We start from the raw sequence: 17,935 nt of genomic DNA on the forward strand, positions 1-17,935 counted from the left end.
ACACAACCACATCCACACCAGCTCAGATGGTAAAGATCCAAAAGCACTAAGACCAAGTTAAAAGCATTGCAAGCTCTTACGCTCACTGCGCACCGGCTACTGGAAGTCATGCATTACTTCTTTAATTCACAGTGTTAATTTGCTAAACAGCCACAAAAAAACCCAAACCTACTTCCCCAGGAGAAGAAGTTTTAATATGCTTTAGCAGGAAGCACAAAGGACTGGCATATAGTTAACAATGTATTATGCGTTTTATATATAAAGTGCACATTCATGCATGCTTTAAAAGCAGGAACAGGCCAATCTTAGAGAAACTGAGAGCAAACATTTCTCTGTGCAATCACTACTGGAATTCATCTTTGTCAAATTAGAGCTCTGGACTCTCTATGATCTGTCAAACAGACAATCGTGTTAAGTTTACAAAGAACATGCTGTATCTGCCTCCTGGGTACACGAATCAGTTTAAAGTCTTTCCATTGCTCCTCAAACAGAGATTATGACTTTATAAAAATTGCTGTTAAGCATCTCTGGAACCTTTCTGCAACTTTCTAAATACAGGCATCAGAACAGAAGGTAGAAGTCCAGATGCGACTGTATCCCACATTCTGAGGAAAAAGTATTTTCTCAGAATACAAGATTATGAGACATTTTAGCCAAGTCTCCATCTCTTAGAGATGCTGCAGAAGATTGTTGCTGTGCCTCACATCTAAGCAGGTACGAGATCAAAACACAGCTCTGCTTTGTTTGCCAAATACTGTCATACTGTATTTTCAGAGTAACAAATGAACCATTCCACACTGACTGAAGGTCACTTCAATGTGTCAAGCTGACACAAGACTACAATGGCAGGCATTTTTCAGGCATTTTTGTTAGTAAATTATTAGCACTTAATCAGACAGTATGAATAATGAAATAAGCTATATTTCACATCAGTTCAGTAGAATTATTAAGACAACATGTAAACAGTTCTGGCTATGTCCAAAGACTCCGGAATGCAGCTTACTTACTTCAGATTGTATGACTCTTATCAAGAAAAATAAATGCTGTAGTGTCTTGGCGATGATGCCAAACTGACGACATCTCTCCAAAAAGGAATCTAAAGAAGGATCTATTCTTCTCTGCAATTTGCTCCAGAAAAGTGTCAGTTCCCTGCAAAGGGTTGAAAGCAGAACGTAAGAACATTTCAGATACACAAAATTTGTCCAGAGTATACAGGCTTTAGTTCAGACTTGATGCGACGGCAATTTAAGTGTTATTAAAAAATAGCACACACTTCAGTCCGGTCTCCATCTCTGGGAGATGCTGAAGAGAACTGTTATCGTGCCTTACTCCTAAACAAGCACCAGATCAAAGCACAGTGTATGTCCCGTTATTTAATGTGGAAAGACGCTGGCAATGGGATTCATCTCGCTTAATGCGGGTATCTACAGCTGCACAGATTTCCTCTCCAGACAAGAAAAAAAAAACCCCAACACTAGCAGAAGCTTAACTTTTCACACAGAAATTTACAGTTGGTAAGAAGAATCATAATGTGAAGTAGCCGCTTCTCTCCCACTAGGGAAGCAGCTTAGATGTTGACACCTGCATTCAAATCATGCAACTGCCACTCAGTGCTTTAAAAGTTACCCCTAATAGAACACGCTTTGTAAAGTGTTACATATAGGATATGCAAGCCGAGGGTTTTGTCTACTGTATTTGAGCAGTTATGTGCTTTACTGCTCATAAATTTGAGCACAGAACTGTTCTGTTAAGCAGTTTATTATAACCAAGGTAACACAGCCACTGAATGATGCAAATCTGTCACTTTGTGTTGCTTCACTATCACAATGAGTGCCACAGAAATGGAAAAGCTGCGGAGCAATAGGAGCTGTATCTTTTACATCACTTCAAAAAAGTTTTTCTTCTGTTCCTGTAGCAGACCAAACTTCACCTTTACTAATTTAACCTGCCTGTGCATCAAATTATACACATACATTTCTAGAGGCAAGGCCAGTCGTAGCCACTAGAGCCAAAAATCAAGAAAACACACCTAGGCAAACTTTACAGTGAATATTGGCAAGGTTTTTCCTTTGAGTTATCGGTATCCTAGAATCATAGGATGGTTCGGGTTGGAAGGGACCTTAAAAGATCATCCAGTGCCACCCCCTACCCTGGGCAGGGACACCTCCCACCAGCCCAGGTTGCTCCAAGCCCTGTCCAGCCTGGCCTTGAACCCCTCCAGGGATGGGGCAGCCACAGCTTCTCTGGGCAACCTGGGCCAGGGGCTCACCACCCTCACAGCCAAGAATTTCTTCCTAATATCCAATCTAAATCTCCCCTCTTTCAGTTTGAAAATGTTACCCCTTGTCCTATCATTACACTCCCTGATCCAGAGTCCCTCCCCAGCTTTCCTGGAGCCCCTTTAGGGACTGGAAGGGGCTGGAAGGTCTCCCCGGAGCCTTCTCTTCTCCAGGCTGAACCCCCGCAGCTCTCCCAGCCTGTTCTCACAGCAGAGGGGCTCCAGCCCCCGGATCATCCTGCTCTTGAACCCTAAGGCAAGTGAAAGGGAACGAGGCCTTGTTATGGATATGACCTGGGACACATCTATTGCACAGAAATGGACAGTATTTACTGGTAACAGTTTTGGAGTTTTTTTTGTTTGTTTGCAGTTTTTTTTTTTGTTTAAAGGCCTAGAAATGCAATTAACCACCTTTCATAGTGAGGAAGAGACAGCTGAGAAGCTAAAGAAGCCTACAAGAAACTAATATACAAGCAGTATAATTCAAGGTGTTTTAATTTTAAATCCTAAAACAAAACTAGAGAGGAAAAAAGGCAGAAACCCACAATATCAGCAACTTATTCTACTGCCCTTTAGCCCCAGGAAGCTGACAAAATATAAAATTTAATTGAACATCAGGATGACCCCCATGAAGAACGGCACGAAGGGAAGCTTACATAAGGAAGGCACAGAACATATGTAAGTATTGCAAAAATATTTTAACTCAGCATCACCACAACAGAAACAAAACAAACCTGAAAAATAGTTTATCAGTCATTTCGTATATCTATTCAGTATATTTACATAGTTGGCAGTTGGAATAATAGTGAGAGAAGGGCTTCACTCTGGATAATCCCCTATTCCTAGGAGGTTTTGGCAGAGCAAAAAGTTTTCAGTGTTTGCCCTGTTCTCTTTCTCATCCCACCCCTTCTTTCTGCAAAGCTGAAATACGTTGTTGGAGGGGGTCCTCAAGGACGGTGATGTACAATTGTTCCTCAGATAATCTTCACACACATGGAAAGGCAAGTAAGGAAAACTCTCAGTATTTGGGCCATTTTCCATTTCAAAATCGATGCGAAGCAGTGCAGAGAACAGAAAAAACTCCAGACCGATAGCTGGTAATACTTAGAAATAGAAAAAAAGAAAATATCTTACTAGCACATCAAACCACAGAGAAGTTTTTAGAAGTTGTGCCTAGCATACTTAATGCCACTTGTGTTAATGCTAAGGATTACATTATTTTATGTAGCGATGAATTGCCTGACTCCATGGAGACTAAGGCAATCAGCTAGCTTAGAGCTACCGCCCAGGGCGGCACTGCTTCTTAGATAAAGTTCCAAACACAGCAGATGCCTCCAGTCTTAAATGTAGCATTACACATTATTCTATGATTATCAGCAACAATCACTGCAAAATATTCCAATTTTGGTGAGGAATAACATATAAAGACCTAAGTCTGCTTTCTTCTTCAGATGTGAAATGAAGCTTCACACCAACAGCACTAATTCACATTCCATATACATGGTTTACTAATCTTCTTTTGGAGGTACACACTTGAGGCTACAGGATGAGCTGAGCTAAGCTAATGAAATAGCTTAACATCTCCAAACATGCACAAATACTACGAGGAAGTTTGTGCCGGGTTGGAGAGTTAGCACTGTGCCATCAGGCAGATAGATACTAGAGAAGTGGAGATGGGAGGGAAGGGAGGCAGATTTCTCCCAAGACTGAGAGTGATGTTACAGCTGAACAGATTTAACGTCTTACAACTTCCTGAAGCACCAGTGTTGCACTTCTTCACTGGTACTTGTCTGACCATATGGTAAACTAATCAAGCATTAACCTGTAGAAAGCTGTAAACTGTTTTGGCCGGGTCAGATGGGCCCAGAGCCAGAACAACAGATGAGGCAGGCTTGTGCAGCTAGCACCACAATACGGCAAGAATTTACCTCCCGCTTTTTGGCAGCAGCAAATTGTTAGGACTGGTGCAAGTATGAGTATGGCACCAAAGCTCCATCTTCATCCACTATGGAAGACACTCATCCACACACAGTCTCAAAAGCATCCTCACTTTCACCTGCTACTCACAGCTGTCAATGGGTCTTTTCCCTTGACTAAACCAGAATACTTTCATCTGGATCACTTATGCTAGTTCAGTCTTACACTGCATCAAGCAAGATATGGAGCAGAATAAATGGAATGGTGGCTGGCAGCAAGCAGGACTGCGCCCAGCAACACTGCTTGCTTACAGCGTCTGTTAAAGGCCAGCCAGGGGCTAGCAGAAAACGTTTCAACGTACTGCTATGCTAAAAATCGAGGACATGACCCAGGAAACCATTTTATTTCAGGATCCTACAGACGAGTGAAACATTTCCAAGTACATATGCTAGGGCTTGTCTGTTGAAAGGGAAGCTGACCTGCAAGCGACACCGTACCAGAGCGTTTCTTCTCTTCTTACTCTCCTCTCAAAGATCCTTAGTCAATGTTTTCATCAACACTTAAGTTCTGGTCTATCAAATTACACAATGCGCCAGAAGTACACTATGAAAACTGATTAAAGCTTAAATCATTTATTGACTTGAAACACCATTATGCAGGCTTATGATTAAATACACACAACAAAAAGTTACATTATTAACAATCAAAATCAAAAAAGGTGTTAATGACATTGCTAGAAAAATTTTAAGTAGAGTCCAAACCATCAGTAGATCAAGCATCACAGAGTAAAGTAACCCTTCAAATACAATGCTGTCTTGTTGAACCAGGCAAGACTCTCTTTGAAGTGAATTAAGCAGTTGCTGCCCCTTAAAACCAGCAGCTGGTCACAGAAAGCAGTATGTCTCAGTTTATGTATTCAATTTAACTAAGTATTTTAGGTATATATTTATGCTGTACTCAAGCCTATACGTGGCTAGCAAGCAACCTCTAGCATGTGATTCCTCCACGTTAGTTTTAGCTGTAGGATTAGGCTAAAGATGCACATTGCAGTAAGTCCATCTTAACATTCCCTGTCCTTCCAGCTGGCTTTGACATTTATCACTCTTTTGACTGAGCTCAATTTACTAATGCAGAGAAATAAACATCACCGTGTGTCTTTTCCAGGGTACCGATTCAAACCATCTCTGCAATGATTTCATAGATCACCACAGTTCGTATGGAGCAGAGGCCTCCTCATTTTTGTGAGCCATAATATCCACTACATCTGTAATGTGTAATCTCACACCTTATCAGTAAAGTTGGCTGATCTGACAAAAGTAATCCTCTAAATTGTAAGTTTTATGTCACATCAGCCACTTAAATTCATCTACCCTGTAGCTAAATAATCACTGGATCTGCATCTGCCACTGGGAAAGTAGGTGGAGGTCAATGAAAAAGGCCACTCCATCAAACAGCAGTTCACCGTTGGACCAGCAAGGCATTCTTATTTTCAAGCAACAGTACTTTTTAAACAGACTTAGAGGCACAGCCTCAAAGTGAGCAATTAACCTGATGGTCAAGAATTATTACATCAGTTTCACAAGACAGGAGGTCATCAGATGATGAACTTCTTCAGTCTGTGCCCCAGCACCCTAGAAGCTTTGCTCTTCAGTGGGCACAGACCGCATCGGTTATGTGCGATTCTTTTGTACAAGGTGTACTATGCTATGTACAGTATAGAATTTGAATTTATACACCTATACAATTTCAGTGTTAGACAGAAGACTTCATTCTCCTGTCTCGTCCCTGGGAAAAGGCAGCTGGAACTTGAGGAGTTTGTCCAGACAGCAGCAGAGGGGGCAACTGTGGCATGCATGGACACAGGCAGCGCAGTCTGAACCAGCACCTTTCTTCTGAACAGCCACCGACAACAGCACAGACGTGACATGACCAGCACAAGTGACACAAACCTGCTAACACAAGTATGCAGGAACACACTAGACCGAGCTAACCGTTGTATCTTCAAGCCTTCACTGCTTGTCACCTAGGCTAGCCAATTCTAAAGCTTATGTGGAAGTACTTACTCAGGTTAGAGCTGCACCATGTTTTGTGTAGACTTAGGCAGACCCCATCATGGGCCAGACTGGCATGGAGAGGAGAAATCTGCAGCTCGAATTGATCTCTCCTGACTCATTAGTCAGGAGAAAATGAAGGTTAGACAGGGTTACAGGACCTGCAAGTTCCATTCAAATCCTAACTAGTTTCAGTTCAGACATGGTATGATTCTATGATTCTATGGTACTGCAAGCAAAAAAAACCCTACCTACAGTTGTCACTAAAAAGAGATGTTATTCTGTAACAATAAATGGTACCTCACTGAACCCTGTTCCCCAGTGCCAATAAAAGTCTCAGCTATACATGAAGTCCATCTCTCTTCATCTGCACCCTAGGGATCCAGCTTTTAGGTAGATCTGCTTAACAGTGAATCATTTAATTTGCCCTGAAAGAATGTCAGTTGTTGTTGGGGGTTTTGTTTTGTTTTTTTTTTCCTTTTTCCCTTTCCTTCAGGCTCACATCTCTTTGGACATGGCTCTAATCTCATCTCTAATAACACATTTCAGCAGCGAAAACCAGTCAGTCTCTAGAACTTCCAAGTGTGGTGGACTCTCCCCTCTTGAGTCTTCTACGAGTTCATTTCTCCCTACAAGGTATGCTTTTGCTCAAAAAGACATTTCTGGCCTGAAACAGAAGCAATATCTAAATACTTCTGGCCTTTTTGTACAGATGGTTGGACCAGGCTAAACTACCAGTCATTCTGCTGACACTTAAGTGCTATGAAAGTTTTTCTTAAGGGCATTAAAATGTGGAGTGAATAAATGAACAATGCCACAGTTAACCAAACCCAAATTCCCAAGATACACTCAGATGTCTGGTAATGTAAAGCTTTATCCAGATCAGTGTTTAAACAGGAGAAAACTACACATTTAGCCATGCCTCAAAAGCTAAAACTACAAACCCATTTTATAAAGGGCAGAAAACAGCTTCCCTGCTTTGCTACTACCAGTTTGCCACTGCTGAAACAGAGAGGCAAAAAGTTTTGTACCTCCAGCCAGTTAAGAGGGCAGAGAAGTTTTATAGTCACAATTTGTCCAAGATGTAGTACTACAATTCTCAGAGTTATAGAAATTACAAAAATATAAAAAGGCTATCTGGGGTTGGGGGTCAGTTAAAGCGTGCTGCCTCTGTACACTGCTGCTACTTACATCTCTGCGGAAGAAGTGACAAAAGGCATCAAAGTCTCATGGCTCTAAGTATTCAGGAGGGAAGAACTCAATTACAACATACTTTGTGGAATCACAAAGCTTTGGGCCTCAATATCAACCCAGACAGCGCTGATCAGCGCTACTTACAGAGCTACTACGTGGTTGAAGCACTACTGCTAATGATAACAACGAGTGCTGTTGTGTTTTTAAATGAATTTAAAAATGACTTTTGTCTAACTGCTTTATTACTGTAGCAAGATGAATCCTTATTTATTTTGTCACAAGTTATCTAGAAAGTACTTCAGCCTGATGTACTTCTCAAGTTAAAGATATATGCACTTTCTCTACACGCTTTTGTGCTACATTACCTCATTTCTCTTGCATTGAAGCCAGTAAGGAACAGTTAGGAGCAGCAGTCACCTCATTACTTACCAAGAGCAATAGACATTTGCTGTTTGAAGCTGATGAGTAAGGTACGTTGTACAAAGAATAAACGCAGTGTTTTCTTGTCCCTCAGATTCCAGATTACATATGATGTCCAGTACTTCTTTGCAATCCACCTTTGCAATCTTAAAGAAAATTAAAAGAAAAGGCACTTTATTCTCAGCATGTTTACAAAAGAAATGCACATTTGCTGCATCAAAGGACACGGCCACACAGACACATGAACAAAACCCCATGTCTCGTTTTAATACCCAGAGATCATACCACACCTTTCAGCTACAGAACAGCAGAAGTTGTTCACGGATGTTAGTTCTGGTCCCTTCTCAGTATTAGTTTTCTTTGGGATCATCTTCCATTTTGGGCAGTTTCGCAAAATACTTACATACAGGCAACAGTCTACCTAAAACTGCCCATTCCTTCTCTGCACTTGCAGGCATCCCCAGTCCCAGGCCCAAAAAGGTCAAGAGATGTGAAAGAGCCAGTCTCTTGTCCTCTTTGTCCATAAGTGCTGATCCTGAACAACACACTCCAAAGCATCATGTTAAAAATAGAAGTCTGTAGAGGAGAAATAAATCCCATGGAAGTTCTGGAAAGCCTACTTAAAGGTAGTACCTATCTGTGTATCAAAATAGAGCACTACCTTGGTTATAAGCCAAGTGTTTTAGACCACCAACAGTAATTATTTAGTGCTTTTACTATTAAGACAACACTATTTCTAACGCATTTTTTCCACCAGATCTATTCCTCTTCACAGAACAGGCTGTACTCAAGCAACATCTACTTTAATCAGGCATTGCTATTATAAACAATTCAAACCTCTTGCTAATCATGAAAAATAATGACATAGAAAGAACAAAGTGAAGATAAAATACATCAAAATAATTTTCACAGACATCTCATTCAGCAGGAAGAGCAGAAGCAGATCTATTAGCCCAGTTTTTTGTACAGGCTTGACGCTGGAGCTCATTGATTGAGCAATGCCAATGTTTTCTACGGTCCACTGAATTTGGGTGTTCAACTTGAGACCCATGACTGACCTTTTGCAGCAGACATTTCTACAGCAATTCACAAGCTGCAAATGCTTGCAGATGCGTCATGCTTGCATATGAGAAAGAGTAAAACGTAGCAAATTATTTTGGTCAGGCATTTTGTCACTGGTTCACCTCTGGCAAGAGAGAAATCTCTAAAACTGATTTAAATGACAATGCTTTGCTAACTAGGGACAGACATCATTGCTCCTTGCATGTCAGAGATAATAAGCACTTACAATATCTGTAAATCAAGTGCCGCTTCCATCAGGCTGGGGAAGACAGAAAAGCAAGCCCATACCAATGGCCGCGTGAAAGAATTCTGAAGGTGTTCATCACTGCACAGGAGAGAACGTGGCTGTTCCAGCTTACAGGTAACAAGGGATGCTGCTGCATACCATCTCCCTCCAACATCCTTTGCTAGCAGTACCTTGCTTACGTTCTCATCCACCTTTGGTATTTGCAGGCACACAGCCTTTCAGCTTGTGTGGGAAATCTGGCTGAATATGTGTTTGACAGCTGGGCAACTCCAGTCTTCTCACAATATTCTTCCACCTCTCTTCCACTCAGTTGTTCCTATTCTTTATAGGCTACAATTTCCATCAGCACATTTTCTAAAGCAAATTAGGAAAACATAGCTAAGTGACCCAAACGTGTCTGTGGCACTTGGAGCAGCCTGCAGCCACGCAGCACATTGGATTCGCTCTCCTCACAGAAATTTGATTCTTTTTGGCCAAATTCACTCATGCTCAGGACAATAAGTACTGAGTAAGCAACAAGGTGATTTGTTTTCAAGTCCTGTTTATTTCAAACTTTGGCAATAATCCATCCTATTTCAGACCTCGTTTTATTCTTTGTTTGGGTGGGTTTTTTTAAATAACATTTAAGACAAAAAGTCCAAATGCACAGCTTGAAATCATCCAGCAATATCCAGTCAGCCACCTAAGCGACAAACCAGACACGTACCAAATGTTAAGTGTCATTACTAAACCTGGAATACTGACCAGGGCTCCTGTCAGTCTGTTAGAAATCCAACAAGACCAATAGCTGAATGAAAGTTCAGGGACTACAGAATGAACAGTACTAAGATATTTTACATTAGAATTGTTGAAAAATGCTGACATGCTCCCCGTGTTCTGTCAGAAAGAAGGATGGCAGTTTACTCCTTAAAGTTACTCCATGGAACATACGATCATGTAAGATTTATTTTGTCTTTGTCTTCCATGCCATTTTAGTTCGAAGAAAACATCTTACATTACAAAGATACTTCATTTCTTATGTCATCATAAAAATCTCCTAGCGCTAACCTAACCCTTCTACTAGTTTTACTAAGACATCATGTTAATACTCCTTAAAAAAGGGGCAGCCAATCTGCTTATCTAGGGAGACTCACTCTCCTTTCAGGAGCTAGAGATGTACCATGAACGAGCCGAAAGCAGCTTAGTTTCAGCTCAGAGTGTAAACTCCCCCTAGCTGAGTTGGGACATCACACTCGAGTCCGTGAACACAGTCTACTCTTTTGCAGCATATTACTTTACTTACACTAAATACTGCTGCTGCATCCGCAAGAATTTGGGAGCTGCTGTCTCAAGATTTAATAAAAGAACATGTTTTATGCCAAAAGTATTTCATTAGGCATAGAATGGTTTGGGCTGGAAGGGACCTTAAAGCCCATCCAGTGCCACCCCCTGCCCTGGGCAGGGACACCTCCCACCAGCCCAGGTTGCTCCAAGCCCCGTCCAACCTGGCCTTGAACCCCTCCAGGGATGGGGCAGCCACAGCCTCTCTGGGCAACCTGGGCCAGGGGCTCACCCCCCTCACAGTAACAAATTTCTGCCTGTTATCTAATCTAAGTCTCCCCTCTTTCAGTTTGAAGCCATCACCCCTTGTAATATCACTACGTGGCCTTGTAAAAAGTCCCCTTCCAGCTTTCTTGTAGGTCCCCTTCAGATACTGGAAAGCTGCTATAAGATCTTCCTGTAGCCTTCTCTTCTCCAGACTGAACTCTTCGAGTGTGACCATCCAGCCAGTTCCTTATCCACCAAGTGGTCCATCCATCAAATCTGCGTCTCTCCAATCTACAGACCAGGATGTCGTGTGGGACAGTGTCAAACTATTTGCATAAGTCCACGCAGATGACATCTGTTGCTCTCCCCTTATCCACCCACACTGTAACCCTGTCACAGAAGGCCACCAAATTTGTCAGGCACCATTTCACATGGCCCTTAGTGAAGCCATGTTGGCTATCACCAACCACCTCCTTATTTACCGTGTGCCTTAGCAGAGTTTCCAGGAGGATCTGCTCCATGATTGTGCCAGACAGAAATGAGACTGACTGGCCTGTAGTTCCTCAGGTCTTTCTTTTTGAAAATGGGGGTTACATTTCTGCTTTTTAATCAGTGGGAACTTCACCAGACTGCCATGACTTTTCAAATATAAGGGAAAGTGGCTTAGCAACTTCATCCACCAGTTCCCTCAGGACCCATGGATGGATTTCATCAGGTCCCATGGACCTGTGCACCTTCAGGTTCCTTAGATGGTCTCGAACCTGATCTTTAGCTACACTGGGTGGTTCTTCATTCTTAGAGTCCTTGCCTTTGCCTTCTGCGACTCAGCCAGGGCGGTTAGAGCCCTTGTCTGTGAAGACGGAGACAAAAAAAGTCATTGAGTACCTCAGCCTTCTCCATATCCTGGGTGACCAGGTCTCCCATTTCCTTCCGGAGGGGGCCCACATCTTCCCTAGCCTTCCTTTTATCACTGACGTACCTATAGAAGCTAGCTCTTCTTGTTGCCCTTGATGTCCCTGGCCAGATTTAATTTTATCAGGGCTTTAGCTTGCCTAACCTGGTCCCTGGCTGGTTGGACAGTTTCTCTGTATTCCTCCCAGGCTTACTGTCCTTGCTTCCACCCTCTGTATATATATCCGTATGTACATACACACACACACATATATATATGTACATTATTGCCTATAGACAGAAGTAGTTTCCCAGCCTTAACTTTTAGGAGCTCGGCAATTTAACTTCCAAGCCTGACCTACCCATTCCAATCACCTCCCATTCCTGGAAAGGGATGGCTGTACATTGTCTAATCTTCCAAACCAAATTCTTTCTCTCCAAGCCTCCCCAAGCTATCTTCACTAATATCCACCCTTTTTGTAACACTTACTTTCTTAGCTAAGCCCTCTTTCTCCATCTACCCCAGCCTACTCTGAACTTCAAATTTCACTTAACCTTTGTTTCTTTTATTACAGTTAATTCCCTCTACCCCCTGCTGCATTTTTGGTCATTGCCACCTCTCATTCTCCAACAGCTGCCATTCTTTGAGCTCTTCATCTTTCATCTGTTATCCATCTCTTTTCCCCACTTATCATTAGACCTGGTAACTTTCTACCTAAAGACATGAACATATAATACAATTCTCTCCTTCTGGAAACAAATAAAAGGGTTTTAGAAGTCTCAGATTTTAGCAATTCTGGAAAGAGTGTCAACTACACAATACCTATGACCAAGCATGCAAAAGCATTACATGCAAATCCTCATTTTACCAGTTATTTATGTCAACTTTCTGGCACTGAACACCACAGACCTTACACTTTTCACGGTTTGGCGTCAGGTCCAGTTAAATCAATAAACCATACTGGTTTAAGATACTGCTTTGATGCTAAGTGGCTTCATTTTCCCATAAAAGGTTTAATTAGGTGATTATCATAATTTGATTCAATCCATCAGTCTGTGTTCTAGCTTTTACATTTGACAGGCAAGTAAAGATTTTCTGAGTATCTAGGTAAACCAGATACAGCTACACTTCACAACTCTTAAATGAAATGAAAAACTGAACACAATTCAATGTGATTTCTGTCATTCATCATTTGTAGCCAATCCAACAAGTGTCTGCAGTGAGCTGTTAAATGCTCCTACAGTACAACAAACCGAACGGAATCTGGCTTAAACTGCAGAGACTGTCTGAGGGTACACCTATCCAAATATTTATTTTTCAAAACAAGTATTTTTAAAGGAATGCTTTTTAAAGAGTTTACATATCTAACAACAACACTCCTAACAAGTCTGTGACTCACTCAGGAAGTGCAGACATCAGAGTTGCATTTTTTTTTGTTTAAATATGTGAAGCTTCCCTCAGTTTCACAGAAGCTTACTCAAAACGTTCAGGTCTTACATTTAAAACTACACCAAATCCATACAACTCTAACAACAACATTGAGATTGATAAAATAACAGATGTGTGAGATCAAGAGGCAACAGAGGCGAGAGCTGTATGACTGCTGCTACGACTGCAGTGTGTTAACACAAATCATTACTATGACTGTTATTGTAAGAGGAAGGCTAACTACTAAAAATAAGTTCAGGGTTCTGGAGCAACAACTCTAAAGGGGTTTCTTTGTTTTGTGTGGGTTTTTCTGTTTTTTTTGGTTTTTTTTTTTTTTTTTTTAAACACACTTCTCTTTCCTAGGTCAGAACAACTAGAAAAGAAGTAACTGCTGTAGCACTAGTATTTGAGTTCAGAGAGACAGCTTTCCAATTATATTTTGCTTTCAAGGGGAACTAAAGTTACAAGCTTTATTTTAACCTTCGAAACACATCCAACCTTGAATGCAAGCATATAATACAGACTTATTACACCAACAGTTAATACAAGTGTTCTTTCCTACTGCAGTCTGCAGGAGATCATTTCTCTTTTGGAACTCTGCAGCAACAGTTTCACTCTTCATCTTCAGTCCTTACTATCGCAGAAATAAATTCTAAAATGGACATAAATTCTAAAATATACATGAAAAAGGGACTATGGATTACTAACCTCCTTAATGGACTCTTCATTAGGCAGCATAGAACACACACATGTGATGTAGGCTTGGCGAAAAGATGAAACATTTGCAATTTCTGCAGAATCTGCACACAATTTTGACAAGGAAGTAGCTTGTGGGATGCAGTTTGACTTCATCAAATGTTTTATTCGCATCTGCAGAAAGGAAGGCCCTTCTCGTGTAATCAATTTATTAGCTAGGAAAAGAAAAAAGCCTTTGAGAATACACCAATTGACAGCTGACGCTTAACTGAAATTGTCTTATTGCATTTGCATTCACACTTTATTTTATTACAAACTTATGTAAGTATGGTCAGCTTTCCTAGGAAACTCTAGGTATGATAAAAAGTGACAGCAATAAATGCAGTATTTCCTCCCAAATTCAGATCAACTGTGTAGGGAAGAGAATGCCGGGCTATAGAAAACAGACACACAACGCCACCATCCCCCCCAGCCATAAGACAGCATCTACCAGGGCAGTAAGTACACCACAGCAGTGGCCAAGGGACACTTGTCAGACCATATAAAATTTTGAACAAGATACCAGTAGTTTAGAAAAGATTCAAAAATCTTCAACTTTTAATTGTAGCCTCCTATTCCAAAGAACCAAAAGTATTTCAAAGCATTACGTACTTTGCAACTACAGATTTTTCCACCCAAGTTATTAAAACCCCCACATAGTGCCAAAATACACAAAATGGAGAGTGAAAACCTTATCTTTATGGTACTTTAGAAGAATTGTGTTTAATTATGCTCTAGATCAACCTAGTACAACCGATCGTTATGAGATTTGATGAACTAATTCAATAGTAAAAATGTAACTTCAGTTACAGGCAGTTACAAAATACAGTATTTTGTAAATACTTACAAAAATTCATTTTTGTAAGTAGTTAGCAAAATTAACTTAATCTGATTAAAAACCTCACAGATTTAGTTTGATTTTCTTCCCAGGTACTTACAGAATCACAGACTACCTCAAATTGGAAGGGACCCATAAGAATCATCGACTCCAACTCCCTGTTCCTTACGCTAAACCATATTACTAAGAGCATCGTCCAGATGCTCCTTGAACTCTGACAGGCTTGGTGCCCTGACCACTTCCCTGGGGAGCCTGTTCCAGGGACTGACCACCCTTCCCAGTGAAGAACCTTTTCCTAATGTCCAATCTGACACAGCTTCATTCCATTTCCCTGTGGCCTGGCGCTGGTCACCAGAGAGAGGAGATCAGCACCTCCACCCCGCCTTGAGGAAGTTGTAGACTGCAGTGAGGGCACCCCTCAGCCTTCTCTTCTCCAAGCCGAACAAACCAAGCAACCTCAGACCCTCTTACTAAGTGTTGCCCTTGATGCCTTTCACCTTGGCCACCCTTCTCTGGAAACACTCTAATAGTTTGATGTTCTTCTTCTATTGAGGTGCCGAAAACTGCGCAGAGTACTCAAGGTGGGGCCTCCCAACCTCCTCCCTCAACCAGCTCATGATGCTGTGCTTGATGCACCCCAGGACACAGCTGGCCCTTTGGGCTGCCAGGGCTTACTGCTGACTCAGTAAGGTATTTGCCATCAGCCCAAACCCCCAAATCTCTTTCCACGAGGCTGCTCTCCAGCCTCTCGTCCCCCAATTTGTACATATAACCAGGATTACCCCATGCCAGGTGCAGAATTCAGCACTTGTTCTTGTTAAATTTCATACAGTTGGCGATTGCTCAGCTCTCTCGTTTATCCAGACCTCCGTAAGATCTCTGTACTCTTGAGGGAGTCGACAGCTCCTCCCAATGTAATATCATTGGCAAACTTACTTAATGTACTCTTGACTCTTGCACCCAGACCATTTATAAAAACATTAAAGAGCACTAAAACGGAGCCCTGGGGGACCCCACCAGTGACGGGCCGCCAGCCTGATGTAACCCCATTTACTATAATCGTTTGAGCCTGATGCACCAGCTAATTCCTTGCCCAATGTATTACGGACTTTTTGATCTGTATGCTGGACATTTTATCCAAACGGATAACATGAGAGACATCATCAAAAGCTTTGCTAAAGTACACGTACTTTGCCTTAGCTGACAAAACAGTAGGCTTCCAGACAGCTATGGTGCTATTTCCAGCTTAACATAAACATCTACAGAAAGGCTTGATACTAGTCTCCAGATTTGTACATACTTCAAAAGACCCTTGAGAATTACAAAAGAGGAGCCAATACATTCTTATACTGCATGCGATAATACGTATCAACCAAGGAACAAACTCTCTGATGATCTGTAGAAGAAATTATGGAAGCATCTGAGACGTTCTGATAAAACATATATTAGAACCAGTGTTCTGCAGCGGCTACCTGTAAAACCTGCAAGAGACTCTGTATTAGTCAAAAAAGAAAGTTTGCTTTAGAATAACAACTTATTGGAAGCGTTGTTGCATAAAAATATTTTCACTATTTTACAACTTTTTATACTATGTGAGATGGGTAGCTAAGAAACTAATAGTATAAATTTCTGAAAGGATCGTACATAATACAAGAAAATTATCATGCTTTGTGCACTTAAGTTATAGTCCAAACAGGAAAAAAGTCATGTTCTAACAGACAATACACTAGTTGGCAGAAGGCTTACCTAAACAGAAAACTCCAAGTACATACTACAGGCTTGTAGGGGTCTTATTAGTACTCTGCAGAAGTTTGCTTAGTGGCCCATTACAGACCATTTTAAGATCCAAGTCTATGGTACTGGTTTCCATCTTTCACAGGAAAAACCTCTGAGTGGAAAACTCTTGACGCGGCTGACATTGACACTTCACATTACAGTAACTTCAACAGAGAAGGTAAAAAAAGCTGTCTGACCAAGAGAGAGTCTGCAGGAAGATCTCCAGTTGCTAGGAAACAAGCCTCCTCTCTTTCTTAAAAATTACATCTGTGTATGCTTCTGTGCTTGAAAATTTACCAAGGAAAACTAACAATGCCGCGATATCCATCCTACGTGATGTAAGAGACTACTACCACAGCAAGGTGGCCAGGAGACCACTGGTAAGGAAGAGCTCTAAGAAGGCTTGCTTACTCAACATCAGAACAAAGTAATCTCTCCAGGTGAAGCATGCTGAATAGCATGCTATTCATGGACACGTCAATAATGGATTTTAGCGCCCACAAGCATTCAAAGCAGTTCTGTAGTCCCTGTTTCTACAGCTCTCGGCTCACAGAATAATTAAAAATATTTTTCAGCTCCATGAGAAAACTAAAAGAAATAATAGAAAAATAAGATATTCTATTTACCTGCTCTAAAAATGATTTAGATTCTTCTTGTTTCTTATTAGACAGCAAGACACGCGTTTGGCAATTGCTCAAATGAAGTTTTTACTGACATATCAGAGCCAGCTAGTCACGACATGGGAAGTGTTTTTTAAGAGTACCTGCAGTCAGCCAGACAAATTAAATATTTTCAGGTTAACAGTCACATTTTTAATCTTTAAGTTTAGATGAGAAACTTGCTAATGAAATACAGGAGGTGGACTCACTGCTGGTATGGACAAGAGGGTCTCAACTTGCTGCGATCTTTGGGAACGGCCGGTAAGCCTGTGCACCTGCTCCCCGCCAAGGGTGGGAGGTCTGTGCCCCAGGCCCAGCCCTCCCCACCTGGGTGAGGGTGTACTGCACTCTGCCAGGGATGCAAGCGACAGACTGAGCTCCTCCAGTCATGCAGATGTAAATGATGAAGGGAGAAGCAAAAATCAGATACCTGACTAGTGATTTATTTCTATTTTAGCACTTAGTTTTACTCTGACGTGTCTATTCTTTTCCGTCCACCTGCCAACAACCACCTCACTTTCCCTGAAAAGGCAACAAACCTCATTTTGCTGCCTATTCCTCAGAACAGTTGTTTTCCCCTCAGAGAACCTAATCTTGTACTCAATCCTACACCTGTTATGTTTCCAAACATGTCCATGAGCGTATTTTCTCGTTCCTTCTCTTCCTAGACCTCCTGCTGTTTGTTCCGTCCCAATCTTCCACCAAGCATCTCAAGACTAAGACAGCCTTGCTATGAAAATCAATGCAAAGACACCTTAAATGCCTTCCCTCCTCCAAACCCTTTAGACCAGTAAAGGGTCAGTGCAGTTTCAAACTCTACACATATCTAAAGGGCTCTCTTCTCCCAGGATCAGAAAGGAAGGATAAAAGACTCCCCTCTCACTCAAACCACTTGGTAATATAAGATGAAC

At 41.5% G+C, this 17,935-nt stretch overlaps 1 protein-coding gene across 17 annotated transcripts in view; it reads right to left on the reverse strand.

Moving 5' to 3' along the window:
- Positions 1–17,935, reverse strand: part of RLF (RLF zinc finger) — a 58,466-nt gene that overhangs the window by 5,972 nt on the left and 34,559 nt on the right. For 9 of the 17 annotated variants that reach the window (XM_074562603.1, XM_074562606.1, XM_074562608.1 and 6 more), the window contains 3 exons: positions 13,725–13,927; positions 7,870–8,006; positions 1,008–1,149 (listed from right to left, as the gene is read on the reverse strand). In XM_074562603.1, coding sequence (XP_074418704.1) covers positions 1,008–1,149; positions 7,870–8,006; positions 13,725–13,927 — 482 coding nt within the window. The other 8 variants (XM_074562618.1, XM_074562613.1, XM_074562621.1 and 5 more) reach the window with 8 other exon arrangements.

Source organism: Larus michahellis, chromosome 19 (assembly GCF_964199755.1).
Source record: "Larus michahellis chromosome 19, bLarMic1.1, whole genome shotgun sequence".
Lineage (NCBI taxonomy): Eukaryota > Metazoa > Chordata > Aves > Charadriiformes > Laridae > Larus > Larus michahellis.